The sequence below is a fragment of the Tachysurus vachellii genome, chromosome 11, assembly GCF_030014155.1.
Source record: "Tachysurus vachellii isolate PV-2020 chromosome 11, HZAU_Pvac_v1, whole genome shotgun sequence".
NCBI classification, from domain to species: Eukaryota; Metazoa; Chordata; class Actinopteri; order Siluriformes; family Bagridae; genus Tachysurus; species Tachysurus vachellii.
Window position 1 is genome coordinate 19,984,670 of NC_083470.1, and position 15,000 is coordinate 19,999,669.

The 15,000-nt window shown below is 39.3% G+C and overlaps 1 protein-coding gene and 1 long non-coding RNA gene across 2 annotated transcripts in view; one reads left to right on the top strand and one right to left on the bottom strand.

The window, feature by feature from the left end:
* LOC132853877 (uncharacterized) overlaps nt 1-7,252 on the top strand; it is an 8,691-nt gene extending 1,439 nt beyond the window's left edge. Inside the window, exons 2-3 of the long non-coding RNA XR_009649202.1 lie at nt 152-246; nt 7,226-7,252. This is a non-coding gene — a long non-coding RNA (uncharacterized LOC132853877). The remainder of the gene's footprint in view (nt 1-151; nt 247-7,225) is intronic.
* Nucleotides 1-15,000, bottom strand: part of plxnd1 (plexin D1) — an 88,471-nt gene that overhangs the window by 24,923 nt on the left and 48,548 nt on the right. The window contains exons 15-21 of the mRNA XM_060881890.1: nt 13,120-13,259; nt 12,298-12,474; nt 11,984-12,068; nt 11,310-11,576; nt 7,283-7,432; nt 4,500-4,614; nt 4,026-4,133 (exon numbers count right to left, since the gene is read on the bottom strand). Coding sequence (XP_060737873.1) covers nt 4,026-4,133; nt 4,500-4,614; nt 7,283-7,432; nt 11,310-11,576; nt 11,984-12,068; nt 12,298-12,474; nt 13,120-13,259 — 1,042 coding nt within the window. The remainder of the gene's footprint in view (nt 1-4,025; nt 4,134-4,499; nt 4,615-7,282; nt 7,433-11,309; nt 11,577-11,983; nt 12,069-12,297; nt 12,475-13,119; nt 13,260-15,000) is intronic.

The window sequence follows — 15,000 nt, forward strand, 5'->3', positions numbered from 1 at the left end:
CAATATACATTATGTGGAAATGTGTGGTTTGTGGTATGTGGGGAAAAGAACGGAAAAGCAAACACAGTTAACGAGGCTGCAAGATGATACCTTTGTGTGTGTGTGTGTGTGTGTGTGTGTGTGTGTGTGTGTGTGTGTGTTTTATTGCCAGATATTTCCCCATCTTTACCAAGTCTCTTCCGGTCTTACATCCGAAATTTGTGTATCACAGCTAAAATTAGAAACTCAGCTACCATGTGGTCTACAGTATGTGGTCTTACACAAGACGCCACACACAAACACACACACACATATATATACTCACTTACTCACTCACTCACTCACTCTGTCTAAGCAGTTAAACAAACACAATGGCCCACACATCTATTCAGTGTTCTGTTCAGTGAAAGCCACTGTATGATCTAACTGTTATAACCAACAGAGATCTAACATATGATTAGTTTGATCTAAGCTGAATTTCTAGACAAGTAAACACTGAACAAATGGGAATATGATCCAGAAAATCCTCCATGTACTAGAGGATCTAAAAACACGAGCCACATATCAGAGGCTCACGTGAGTGAGGTATTTGACTTCAGTACTGAACTACAGGGAAAAGGTTTTTTGACCTTTCTTATCCCTACCAGGTTGAGCTTTTCTCTTAACTCAGCACATCATGATTAGGGTGAGTGTATCAGATATTAAGTGCACTGAACTGCGGGGCGTAATAAGCGTGGGTGCTCTTGGACGGGATGGCAGGAAGTGAGAGGCTCCTCTTATTGTTTTCAACACAGGATGCAAGGAAAAAAAATGTGTTTGTGCATGTTTGTGGAGATGGTCACTGTGGAAACGTGCTTGAGAGGATGATAGGCGATAGGGGGGTTCATAGAGATCATAGACGGAACATGAGGAAGTCTGTCTCTTTCTTTCTCTCTCTCTCTCTCTCTCTCTCTCTCTCTCTCTCTCTCTCTCTCTGTGGGTGGTCACTGGGTTTGGACTCCCCATTAAGTAATCTTTTTTTTTCCCAGTAACCACTGTTCGCTCTCTTCTCAGTTTCAGTGACCTAGTTCTGCTTCCCTAAACCTAACACATAGGCTGTCTTGTCAAACCAAGAAATTAAACCAAGAATCAGAACGAACCAAGGGTCTTTAAAAAAAGGAAGTATAACACAACAGAGATTTGAAATAAATGGCAGGTGAAGTACACGTTCTACATTCTGCAGTATATTAAGTTTTACGTATTAAGTGATCGTGATTACGGTTTTGATAAGGATTTTCAGTCATAGTTTTCAGTCGAGTTTACCCACTCAGATTAACCACACATTTGTCTGCCCTTGCTGACATGACAGACCACAGCGTCCAAATAAAGCTTTTTCTTTTCATGAAGTTACACACAACAGCTTCATCAAGCTTGGCATTTTCCCACTCTCACAGGTTGACTCTGGTTAATATCACTAAGAATGTAGTGCGCCTGTCAGAATGTGCAACACAGCTCATACTTCAGCCACCCGATATCTCACGGCTCGACTACTCCAGCTATCTGCTGCCTGGGCTACCATCTTGCTTCTTAACAGCACTGCAAATGATCCAAAATATGTGGCATGTCTGTTTTTTAAGCCTCCTAAATGCCGTCTTTCCATCTCCCCTTCCGACACCACCACAGCAAGTCTAAAAAAGGTGTTTATTGCTTTTTTATTCTGAGATTTTCTCACAATCTTACTGAAGTGCTCGGCGTTTTCATGAGTACATACAGTATGAAGTTAGTTGCTTTGTAAAAGTCTTTATAATCGTGCTGTCATATCATGACCATTTCGATAGGAATTAGTGTATTTATCTTGTGCTATCTTGTTATGTATTTTTTAAACTTTAGCCATTAGTTCTGTATTGTAATGTAGTTCTGTGTCTTTATGTAGCATCAGGGTCCTGGAGGAATGTTGTTTCATTTCACTCTGTACATCATCAGCTACAGTATATATGGTCGAAATGATAATAAAAGTCTCTGTACCTTACTTTGGACTTCACTTGGAAAGCACCAATCCTATTTTTCTGTTTTGGATATAATGTTGTCATAATACTATATAATCATAGTATTGATTGGTACCCAGTACTTCTGTGCATTCTCATTTTCAAGTCTGCAAACCTCTGGGACAAAGTTAAGAGAAACCAGTAGCACCTCATCCTCTAGGTCAAGGTGCAGCTGAGATCCACCATACAGCTTCACAACTCCAATTGCCTTATTGACTGACCAACTATTTATAAATCATTAACTTGCTTCACCTTTTATGATCATGGGGCAGCATGCTTACTTCCCCACATAGCTCCATAGAGGTATTAGCTGCTTCTCAATAGCCCTTTCTTTTACTTGTTCTACACCATCATCATCATCCACCAGCGAGGTTCAATTCCAATAATCGTGTAATATTCAGGACCTACTTGAAGTCCCAGACGTCACCACAGCAAAACAAAGTCAGATGACAGAAACTCATATCTGTAATGCTTTTAACGTGTTTTTGAGTACAACGTTCTAAATATGCAGCTAAAATAAAGGATTGTGTTATACGATTTAGATTGAGGTATATATGAGGTTGTTAAAAAGTCAAACTTTCCTTCAGAAGTATTTTAATTAAACTGTGATAGATTCTATCCAGAGGTAACGGTAAACTTAGTTTTATGTTTTTTTTCTACCTTAAAACATTAAAAAAAACTTTTAGTTAATCAGCCATTGAACAGTAAATCAGCTGAAACATACTTAGGCAGCATTTTTATGATTCACTGTGCAACAGGAAGCTCACAGCACATAACAGTTCTCATAAAGATGTGTTCTGTGTCCTCATGACGTTCCTAGTTCGAGGAAGCGAGTCACTTTCACTGGGTTCTGCACCGTTATATATGGTTGAAATGACACTATATAAAAGCTTCCTGATTCGACTTTGTGTTCTGAGATTTTAGAAGCATCCATCACTGATCATAGTGGTCTAAAACACAGCAGAGTGGAACAAAGACTAATAGCTGCCCAGGTATCTTGGGGCGGGTATCAAGCTGCCCTGTGCTCGGGGGAGGAGTCAACAGGAGGGTTATTTTAACAAGCAAAGGCAAAGTGTTAGAGCAGACAGTGTGTGTATGATATACAGAACCATTTCTATTGCAGAATGTAAAATTTCACTAGATAGAAGCCTACAGCATGCTGCCAAGTCAGGAGTCATAGCCTGTTTATACCATACAGTAGGTTTAATTGTTTTAACCTTACTAATGCGGAATAAAGAACCTTTATAGTGTTGTGCTTAATATTACATTTTTGTGTTGTGTTGACACGCAATATCCTTGTTGTTTCAGTTACAATTTATCTCTGAATAAATCTGAATATTTCTCAAAGCCACATTTTAATATCGTCCCTTTTTATATAAAGCAAAAGTGCAGACTTACTGGTCTTTGTGCCTCAGTACTATCACTAAATTTATCTACAGTGTAGACAGTTACATGATACAGTGTTGATGGTACAGACAGTTGCTGCTCTGGCTTTTCTTCCTGCCTTGCACTTGTTTCTGTCAGTGGAAACATATTTTGTATCACGTCTCAAATGTCTAGACTCTTGGACAGCCTCACTTGGATGTTGCTTTAGGTAAAAGCTCCTGCCAAAAGAATGAATCATTTGGAATAAGTCACGCTCTATATTCCTACATGCACCTCATGTACACACCTCTACACACACACACAGCTAGCTCATAGGGTGGCCTTGACTACACTCTGTCCCTCACGTGGCCTTGGCGTCTCCGCTTGCTCTTTGTCTCTGAAGGCTATAAATATGTCAAAACACACTGAAACATTGATACTTAAACGGTCTACCCCTAAGCACACTAAAACACACAGAGAAAGCCTTTCTCTGTTCCTTTTCACTTCTTTTTCCTTTATTCTCTCACGTATGAGAAGGTCTTCTGATGGACTTGTAAACACATATGAGCCCTAAATGAGATTTCCACTCTATTAAGACTCATTCAGAAGCCTGCCTCTACACCTGTGTGTGTGTGTCTGTGTGTGTGGGTGTGTTACCTTTGCGTATCTCGTCTCTGATCTGTGACTCCATTTCCTCCATCTGCACAAGGGTCTTCTGCCAATATCGCTCTGCCCTTCGGCTCTTGGTACAATACACCACCAGTGCTAGAGTGACACACACCCACACACGCACACACACACGCACACACAGAGGAAAAAAATCAATTCTTTTATTATTGTGTCCATCTGCTGTGTCAGTAAAAGATTCAGAATCAGTCCGCTGACTTTTATTTTCTCGGAGTCTCTGAGATTAAAGATACTACAGAGAAAACTGGGGGGTTTGTGGGTCCTTCTTTGTGTGTGTGTGTGTATATTTGTGTGTGTGTGTGAACTGCTGAGAGGAATTTTGACCCCACTCCCTCCCCTTTTATCTCTCTCACATCTGGCGCATCTGTCTCCATGACGACAGACTGTCCATCACATCACATGAAACACACACAAACACACACACACACACATATATACACTTACCCACTGTACATAGCAGCAGAAGCACACAACACACCACAACTGTGACAATAATAGCTAGTTCACTGCCACCCATCTGAACCACAGCGATCACTTTCTGGAAATTACCCACATGCACCTGAGAGACAGACAGACAGAGAGACAGACAGAAAGAGGGTGAGAGAAAGAGATTAATTATGACCACCAAGCAATATCAAGGCATGAATAAAACATGACAGGGGATGCTGTCAATAAGTAAATACTCAGTGACGGGCTTTTGGAAGTCTTATTTTTTTGTAACTAGGTACTGTAGCAAAAAAACAAACAAACAAACAAAAAAAAAAAACCAGGAAGCATAAAATCTATTGTCTTGTCTTAAAGCTATCTGTTATGAAAGCACTAACACTGGAGACTCCTTCCATAAATGTTTTTTTTTTTTTTTTGCTAAACATCACCATGTTTTTTTTTTAAACATGGATATCGTTTAGATTATGCTGTCCACCATCCAGGTCCAGGAAACCTCAGGATCTTCTTTGAGATCTGGGTGCATGTCAGTAAGAAAACAGTAAGAATCAGAGGATACGTCGTCTGTGGTCGATGGTAAATCTGTTGAAACTGAATGTTTCATGATTCCAGGTGTTTTTATTTCCAATACAACAAACTAATTGCAAGCACCGTATAATTATGATACGATATGTTTACAGTCATCATCATCAACTGATTAAAGACATATGCACTCTTTATTCTTCATTACTCTACTCAACTCTACAATAGAGTTAAACAACCTTGCTGTATTATTTTTGTAGTTAATTACGAGTAGCTGTACCTCCATCCTGCTCCACAGTGATATCATGAACTCACCTGATATCATGCTACAACATGCTGACTTGTAAATATAAAGCTGTGATATACATGTAGTTGTCGTGTGACAGCTCTAGATTTCAATTCATGTTAATATTCATTTTTTTTGGATATATTTTGAAGTGTTTTAAATGTTTTTAAGCTTTTTTGTTTGTTGTCTTTGGTAGCTGACATGGTTTATATAGCTATACAGAGAAGAGGCTCATGTCATGTGATTCCTAGTATTATGATATTTCTTTTTTTTCCTCACTCTAATCCTTTATATATAAACCCTTTACCGTTATATATATTATAAGTGTGTCTAGTATATAGTGTCAGACTATTTAACATTACAATTATATTGTTAAAAATAAAAAAAGTCACACTGCACTATTAACCAGTGATTTAGAAAGAAAACTCCGTGGCATTACGTGTGACACACACACACTCACACACACACTCACACACACACACACACACACACACAGAGTAATGTGATGCTGCTCTTTCTGCATATAAGCGGTTTTATTTCTGCTTTTCAGTAACTGCTATGCGAGTGCTCTAATGACTAATGCTCATGTGCCTCGTGTCGCTTCCTAAACGAACCTCCCTGAAGCACTTTAATTTAGAATAACTCTACTTCATTTTCTATTAAGGCTTGTTATTCTTTAAAGAGAAACCAGAAAGAAAAATTAAACAAGGGAGTTTCCAGGGATTCCTAGCCAACAGGTTTACTGTAATCCGCTCTCCTACGTGTTCTCACAGACATTTATAGTGTACGGAACTAAAAAAAAAAAAAAGGTGAAACATTACACAATGAACGTGAAACAAAACGCACATTCGTCTTTCACGATCTGGTCTGGAGACGAGTCGTGGAGAGGAATCAGGACCTCTGGATTTTCCCACAATACCGAACATGTGTGTTTACAGACGAGTGCTGAGTCTAGCAAAAAAAAAAAGTACCGTCTGGCTTACGAGCTTTCTCTTGACCCGTGACCTATGACCTGTGACTTGTGCACATCTCTGGTAGCTTCATCAGCCTTGTTTACTCTGGCAAATTGCTTGTCGGTGAAACGACTGGAATTCCTTTCTTGTCTCTCGCCGCTTCGGTGACTGTATCAGTGGCCGTAGGGTCATTAGTAAGCGACGGAGAGAGAGAATGAGGTTAAAGATAGCTGTTTTTCATTGTCTAAGAAGACTAAACAAAGGAAAGGCATGCTTGCTTACACACACATACACGCATTTAGAATGTGTTTGATATCGTGCAAGGCCTTGATTAGCTCTTATTTTGCTGCTGAAATGATCTTCTGCGTCAAGATAGTGATACGGGAGAGAGGGCTGAGTGTTGTGCTGGGTGTGTGCTGTCCGCCGTGTCACTAGGACATGATGGGACATGCTGATACCGCTCTGTGTTTGTGTGACTGAAAGCCACTCAAGATTAACTTTTTTTTTTTTTTTTAAAAAACCTCAATGCGGGTTCGTTACTTTCTTCATCTTGCTGTAATGAGCTGGATGAATCACGTCTATCTTTTTTTGGCAAGACAAAAAAAAATCAAAAGAGAAACAACTCTCAAATCTCTTGACTGCAAAATCCATTTTTCACATGACTGATGCAATCTGATTACTAATGCATTTTGATTATTTACGACGAAACAAGTCTGTCTTCGCTTTTTTTTTAAGTAGCGTTTCTGAAATCCCGTTCTCCTAGCGAAGGCGGTTCTTCTCGTCTCTCCCCAAAAAAATCTCGCTTCTTTTACCATTACGGCTGTTTAATCAAATGAAATTGTGCTGGGTAACGTTATTCATCAAGAGAACTTGTGCCGAGTCTGGTGTAAGAAAACACTCATCAGCAGGACGAGCAGATGGCAGATTTTTCTTTTTTCTTTCTTTCTTTTTTTTTTTTATGCAAGGAATTGCTTGGTGATGTGATTGGAGAAAAGGCTTGCGGGTAATGAAGCCGAACTCACGGTGACAGGCAGCTCTCCGCTCCTGGAGCTCAGCGTTCTGTTGATGGTGCAGTGGAACATCTGTTTGTTGTCAAAGCTGATGTCACAGCGCTCCAAGCCAATCATGACCGAGTACTCGTCCGGAGTCAGGTCCAACTCGCTTGGTCCTTTCTGTTGAAAAAAAACAAAAAAACAAGGACTCATTCAACAAGAAACAACGAATGAAGCGATCACCTGCTACTAGAAACTTCCCGAACCATTTTCTATCCTACAAACATTAATTTAGGGCGAATTCATTGTTAGCATCTGAGTAGAAATAAGTTACTTGTAATAAAGTGTTTTAAATGAATAAATTGAATCTAATCAAATGAAAGAATGCAGAGGAGATTTTTTTTTGGGAACATTATATCACTCAGATGATGATTTCTCTTCATTTAAACTAAATATCTTTAAAAAAAATACTCATCTTGGACAGTGAAGATGAGCTTAGGAAAAACCTTATTTATTAACAATAAAACAGGATAAAAAAAAGCCAGATATACTCTTAATTTGTCTGCCTGTCATGTACAAATCTGGCATATAAACCATGCATGATGTTGCCAGGTGTGCAGTTTTCACACCAGTCTACTTTGAAATGCCTTGAAATTGTATGTATTATTTGTTCTTGTAGATGTTTCTTCTATATATCTGGCAACACTGACAATAGCATATATTATTATGTTACATCAAATTCCTCAAAAAAACAAACAAACAAATAAATAAATAAAAATATTAAAACATTAAAAAAATATATATTAAAAAAAAATTTAAATAAAAACTAATTTAATATAATTATTTGACCAGAAAATATCGACCATATATTTGAAATTTGACTGCAAACAATTTTTAACCAAATGATTTTCCAGTGTAATTGGATTCAGGTACAGTGGCAATAAATTCCACAGTCAAAAGATTCACGAGTCAGTAAATACCTGATACGTCACAACTCTATATACACATGAAACATACACAGGAAATGAACACTTTTTAACAAAATGTCTTCCATACTTAATGTATAAAATGTCTTCCATACTTAATTATTTAATAAGGGGATAGTTTTTAAAGAGCAATGGTGGCTCATTAATCAAGTCTCTGTGTTACTCATGAGAAGGCCAGGGGTTCAATCCCCAGTACCACCACCAAGCTGGCATTGTTGGGGTCTTGTGAAAGAAACCTAACCTTCTCTTCTCCAGGAACGCTGTACAGTATCATGACTGACTCTATGCTCCGACTCCTGCTTCCATATGAGCTCCAGATATGCAAAGAAAATGAATGAATTCACTGTGAATGAATGAATTCACTACGAAATAATCTTCTATTATGCGTCTAAATTTCAGGCTTTTCTTATGGCTTTGGCAAATGAACAGACAGAGCACGAAGATCATCTCCAGGAGTGCAATTACAGTACGTACTTAACACCAGATGTGTGAACATCTGTTAATGAGTCCGTCACGAGGGAGAAAGACATGACTCCATGTTCTTTGTTTACAAAGAAATGTCAATTATAGAGGAGGTTTCTCAAGTAAATTTTCAGTGTTCATTTTCCCTCAGACACTATTGTACATTAGAGAAAACAGAGAAGCTGGGCTGCGGTCGTAAGACAATGTTCGACGATGGAGGAAAAAGCACGACAGGGACGAGCGACTTATGGCGTCCTGTGCTGTCTCGCTCAAAACTCACCATGTTTTCATTTTCAGCCAGAAGTGGCGTAAGAGTTGCTCCTGGCAGAAGAACAGACACATTGCTATGACTAATTATTTAAGAGCGCTGGTTCCCTTTCAGCAGTAGGAGGAGTGTTTATCACTCGAATATACTAAACGTAGCAGGATATCAATCATTCAAAAAGCCTCCACACTCCATAGTGATCATTGGGAAATTTTGTGAGGATTTTAATTCTAAAGACTCCTATTTGCCAGTTCCACTACTCCACGATGCACAATGATTAGCACCTGGTGCTTTTTGCTGTTAACATGCGGTCCCAGGAGCGGTCTGTGTGATAGGCTTGTGAATGTGAGTTCCTTCTGATTTGTGAGAAGACTCTGTGTGTATCTGTGTATGAAGCGCGCAATTCGTTCATCTCTACCGTCACTGCTTACATAACTTACGTAACTGTTTGAATGTTTCAACAAATTCATTTCAATTTGTGGGTGTGTACAGCAGGTGTGCTATCGAGCTTCCTCAAGCTGTGTGTGTGTGTGTGTGTGTGTGTGTGTGTGTGTGTGAGGAGCAGACAGTGTTTACAAAGGAAGAGATTTCTGGAATCTCTGATTAAACTCAAGGGGTTGCGTCCCTTTCCTCTGACCACCCATCAACAAACACTTCCTCACACACACACACACACACACACACACACACACACACACACACACACACACACATACACTCACACACATACACACCCACCAGTTCTGTCGACAAAATAATTATAATTCCAATACTTGAATTACAATAAATACAGTAAGAAAACTCTAATGACCTGTACATTAGATACATATAGGTGATATTTACACACACACACACACACACACACACACACACACACACACACATATTTTACCATCATCTATGTGTTCATCAAAACAGGAACACACTAAATGACATTCCAGCAGAATCAAAACTGGAACCAAGTAAACAGTTCTCAGTCCCATCCCTCCCCAACACACACACACACACACATACACACACACAATAAAAACTTTCCATTTCTAACCACAAGCATTGTGCATATGCCTGTTAGTTCTATTTTCTTGGGCAACACACACACACACACACACACACATACACACACACACACTCCCAATCAGCCAAAAGCTCTCTGGTTTACACCTCAGATGCACCATCCTCTCTCCCTTCCTGCCTCACGTCCTCATCCCCCTATTCTTCTGCAGGAAATAAACACTCCTAGACCTGACATGGGACTTCCTTTCAGACCTCTACGAGATTCCTGATGTATCCGAGCCCACAGGTTTCGCACGTCTGTGTTACTTCCTGATGCGTGTGCGCAACCATGTGTGTGTAAGTGGTTTCTTCTCAAGATTGCACAGCACTGTTTTATGATGTCGTTACAGCCATGAGGAACACGTGCGAACCGCACATGCACACACCAACACACACAATCACACACACACATACATGTACACAACCTTCTGTCAGCTGATTTGTGGAGGTCATACAGAGCTGGGTGGCTGTACACCAGGCTGTGCCTGGTGTCTGCCATAATATAACTCTTTGATGTGTGTGAATTTATAGGGCTCTATTTCCATGCATCTTAGCGCTATAACACCAGCATAAACCCATTTTCCCCCTCATTCTTGTCCTGCTTGCTATTTTCGAGTGCTGCTGCAGAGGGTGTGACATTTGAAATCTGACATTTTACCAAGAACATGTCTGCCACATCCACACACCGGTGTCATCACTTTGTGCCTCGATTATTGAAATAGGGCAACAAAAAAAATCATGTCATGTCACAGGCATGTATTGTTCTTAATAATTAGCCAGGCTCTGTGGAATGAGTGTGTGTGTGTGTGATAATACAATATGCAAACAATTGTGAATAGATACCTTAAACTACATTAGCACATATGGTTTATTCTTCACACAAATCTACTCACCGGCCACTTTATTAGGAACATTATTATTACATTAATATTAACATACTATTTATGCAATTATCCCATCAGCCAATCAGGTGGCAGCAACTCAGTGTATAAGACCATTTCAGAATGCAGAAAATATCTGAGCAATCAGACTGTTTCAAGCTAACAGGAAAGCTAAAGTAATTCTCACAATCACTCTTTGAATCCGTGTTGATCAGAAAGGTATGCCAAATCATGAGGTAGATAGATTACACCAGTAGAAGTCCACATAAGGCTCCACCCTAGACACCCAAGAACCGGGATCTGAGATTACATTGTGCCCAAGTTCATGAAATCTGGATTTTGCTGAGTCTGTACATAATGTAAAGAAGTGTTCAGGGTGCTTATATGCATTTGGTCACACGTGCACTCACATTGATGATAAGTGTGAGAGGCTCCCCAGGATGATGCTTGATCAGTTTTTCTTTGTTGGCGGTGTAAAACTGAGGGTCTTCCACATACTCGAACAGGAAGTAACCTGCATTAGGCTCCTCCTCCTCATCCAAGTCCATCTCGGTGGAAGCGTGACCATTCCGTCTGTACAAAATCCCATTCAGGTAGAACTGAGTAATGGCCTGCTGCGATTGGCTGGCTGCCGGGGAGCGGCATAATATGAGATTGGGTGACGCAATGGTGCAAACCTGCCAAACAGAAAGCATGCTGGAGTCACATGGTGGTCCCTAAAGTTTCTTATATTCCTATAACAGAATGCCCTGAAGTATTTTATATCACAGCAATTTGCCAATGATTTGATTGCTTTTGATTTTTATTTAATTGTTATATATAAGACAAAAATGTAGCTTGTCATGTTAGCATATTCCTCTGTCCTTACGATGTCCCCGTGCCAGATGACTCACAGTAACAATTACAGCCTGTTACAAAGCACTGACACCTGAGACTCCTTCTAAAATACTGTTTTTTAAAAAAATACAGCCTTTGTCATACAATTCCTGGTGAACCAGCACTCAGAAATGAAAATGTAGTAGAATTTCACAAGTGCGGTGATTTAATTCTGTCTAATTTTAACACAAACAAATAAGGAACTTACTGATTGGCCGATTCCCACCACATGCATTTTAGCTGTCTGGACCAGATCAAAACTTTGACCATTCACAGAGATGATACGGCCACCACTGGAAAACACACACACACATAGACACACATACAAACACAAACACACACACACATAATCAAAACTTTCCATTTCTAACCACAAGCATTTTGTCTGGTAAAGCTGAAGCACATGAATATGCCTTTTAGTTCTATTTTCTTGGGCAACACACACACATGCACAGACACATTAACAGATTGTTTTAACATGCCGTGTGAGTGCGTGTGTGTGAAAGAGAGAGAGAATCTCACCTAAGGTAACTCTTATTAGGTTTTACAGTGCTGATGACGGGGTTCTTCTCATAGAAGAACACACCACTAAGCTGCCTCTCACACGGCCTCTCGTCGTATTCCACACACACCGTCACATTCTCTGCAAGGTCGTGCCCAGCTGGTGGCATCACACACTCGATGATGTCATCAGACAGCCTGTGGAACAAAAGTGGGAATGCATGCAGGTATGATGATGATGATGATGATGACGATGGTGATGATGATGGTGTGAATATCATTATATAACACAGCTGTCACTAGAAGGTAATGTTTTACCAGCATAAAATTTGTCCAATGAGTCCAACGAGTCTCACATTCACCTTTCAATCAATCAAAGCGCTCATACATACCGTACATCAAGACTTCCGCCTGTGTTCATCAATTATAACAGGATTGCACAGTATAGTTTAAGGTAATGTTGATGATTTATTTATAATGATCCAAATGTTTATTTACTCTATTGTTAGTCCTCCAAGTCCATGTCAAAGTCTTACTCTCATAAACCCAAATCCAAGACTTAAAGACATGACCGTATCCTCCCAGAATCCTAAATTAATTCGCTAGTAAAACTCTTATCTGAAGTAGCTAGTGTCTGTAGATATCTCTGGAGATATTCTGGAAGAATTGATATTTGCACCCGTGACCAAAACACTAGTGTTCAGTCATCAAATAAAGATGCAGAAAGATATATTTTAGCTCAGTGTTTCAACACGATGTGACCGCATACTGTTTAAATATCACACACCAGGATATCTGCACTATTTTTTACCTTTTCAAGAACACTAAGAACAACAGGCTCACCTGTCGATTTCACAGTCCTGGGTGGAGTTAACCTTTACTTTCACATTAGACCCAGCTTTAAGTGATGCGCCTCGGATGGTGAGTCGGGTTCCTCCTGCGATCGGGCCGTGTATGGGCTTCAAATCACTTAACCTGGGCATCTGAAGGATGTGAATACAAACACAACATAATTTCTTTTGTTGCTTCCTCTGGTCCTAAAACACATCTCTAGACACAACCAGATGTCAGGTAAAAAAAAACAAACATCTATTTGTATCTCTATTTACTTTAGAACACATTGTCTGTTCCTTCCATGTAAATGGATTTACATGAAGTTACATCAGTACAGTCTGAAGAATACTTGAATTCAAGCCAAACATTCTGTTCACACCATTTGCTATCATTTTTAAGCTGTTGTGACGCCATATGTTTCAAACAAACACCAGTGTATGCTCCTGACAGTCTAGCTTCAGTACATAATAGTAACACTACATGAAAAATCCTGCACTAATCCAAGCTTTAACCTGACTACTAACGATGAGTTCATGCGCTAATCATGAACAAATGAAGAGCTAACCTTAACTTCAGCATGCGTGAATATGAATAACAACCACCTTAATGACACATTTGTACGTGTTTGTTAGGTACTGTAGTGCATTAATTAACACACTGGTGTACATGGAATCAAACACACTCATCAAACAAGAAAGAATATGAATTAAACATGCATCATTTCAAATACTTTATAGTATGCACCGGCGTACACAGACATCACCCACAAAAGAGAAATGGCAGATATCTAAGACTGAAATACTTAAAAGAAAATAATCTGATATAACTCTGGTTTTAAATGTTAATGTTAATGTTGTTATTGTTCAGCTGCTCCCTGTTAGAGGTCGACACAGCAGACCATCTGATCCGTATATTAGATTTTGGCACAGGTTTTTACGCCCAATGCCCTTCCTGACACAGCCCTCCCATTTTATCTGGGCTTGAGGCCGGCATTGAGAGTTAACCCCTTAGTGGCTGGGTTGATTCCCTGGCCTAGATGTTCATCATGTTTTAATTTCACTCCTATGGCTAAAGGAACAGATCCCTGGATCACCCAGAGCATGTACAAGTACTGCTCCAGCACTATTTGCGAAGAAAAATGAATGGAGAATGATGCAAATTGAGATGAAATAATTAGTGTTTATTATTAGTACATCTTTCTCTATCCGATAAGGAGGATTAAGTGATGAAAGTAAACCCGTAGGTGTCATGCAGTCGGGTCTGTACATGCAGCTTTACTGAATACGGCAAATGATATAAACTTAACATTATGTGTGTGTAATCATAATCATATATTTTTTCTTATAAATAGTGCTTGATTTCATTTAAGCCCTACGTGTTAATCCTACACTAACACACTTGAGTACTCATGTACTCAAGACTCACGTCGAAGGTTAGCTCTGCATTAGTTTGTGATTAGTACGTGCCTTAAACGTTTACGCATCGTGATGAACAGTCACCAATTCTCTCTTGGGCTAAAATTATGAAAATAATCCAGCATTGTACTGTACACTACTGCATATGGCGAATTATAGAAACAACCTGCAATGATGCAGGTTAAATTCTTATGGTTAGATTATAGTTTGATTAATACATATACTACCATACGTACTGAAGGTAGTTGTTATTCATCTTCACGAATGTCATAGTAACTCTTCATTAGTTCTTGATTAGTACACGCCTTCACTCATCATCATCAGCTCAGTATTAATGCATGTATTAGTGCAGGATTATTCATGTAGTGTTATTATAAAGTGTTACCGTTACTTCTAGTGCTAAACTCTTCATGTCTTGAATTAAAAAGCTAATGTAACTGTTATCGTTGCTACTGTATAGTAACAATGTACTCAA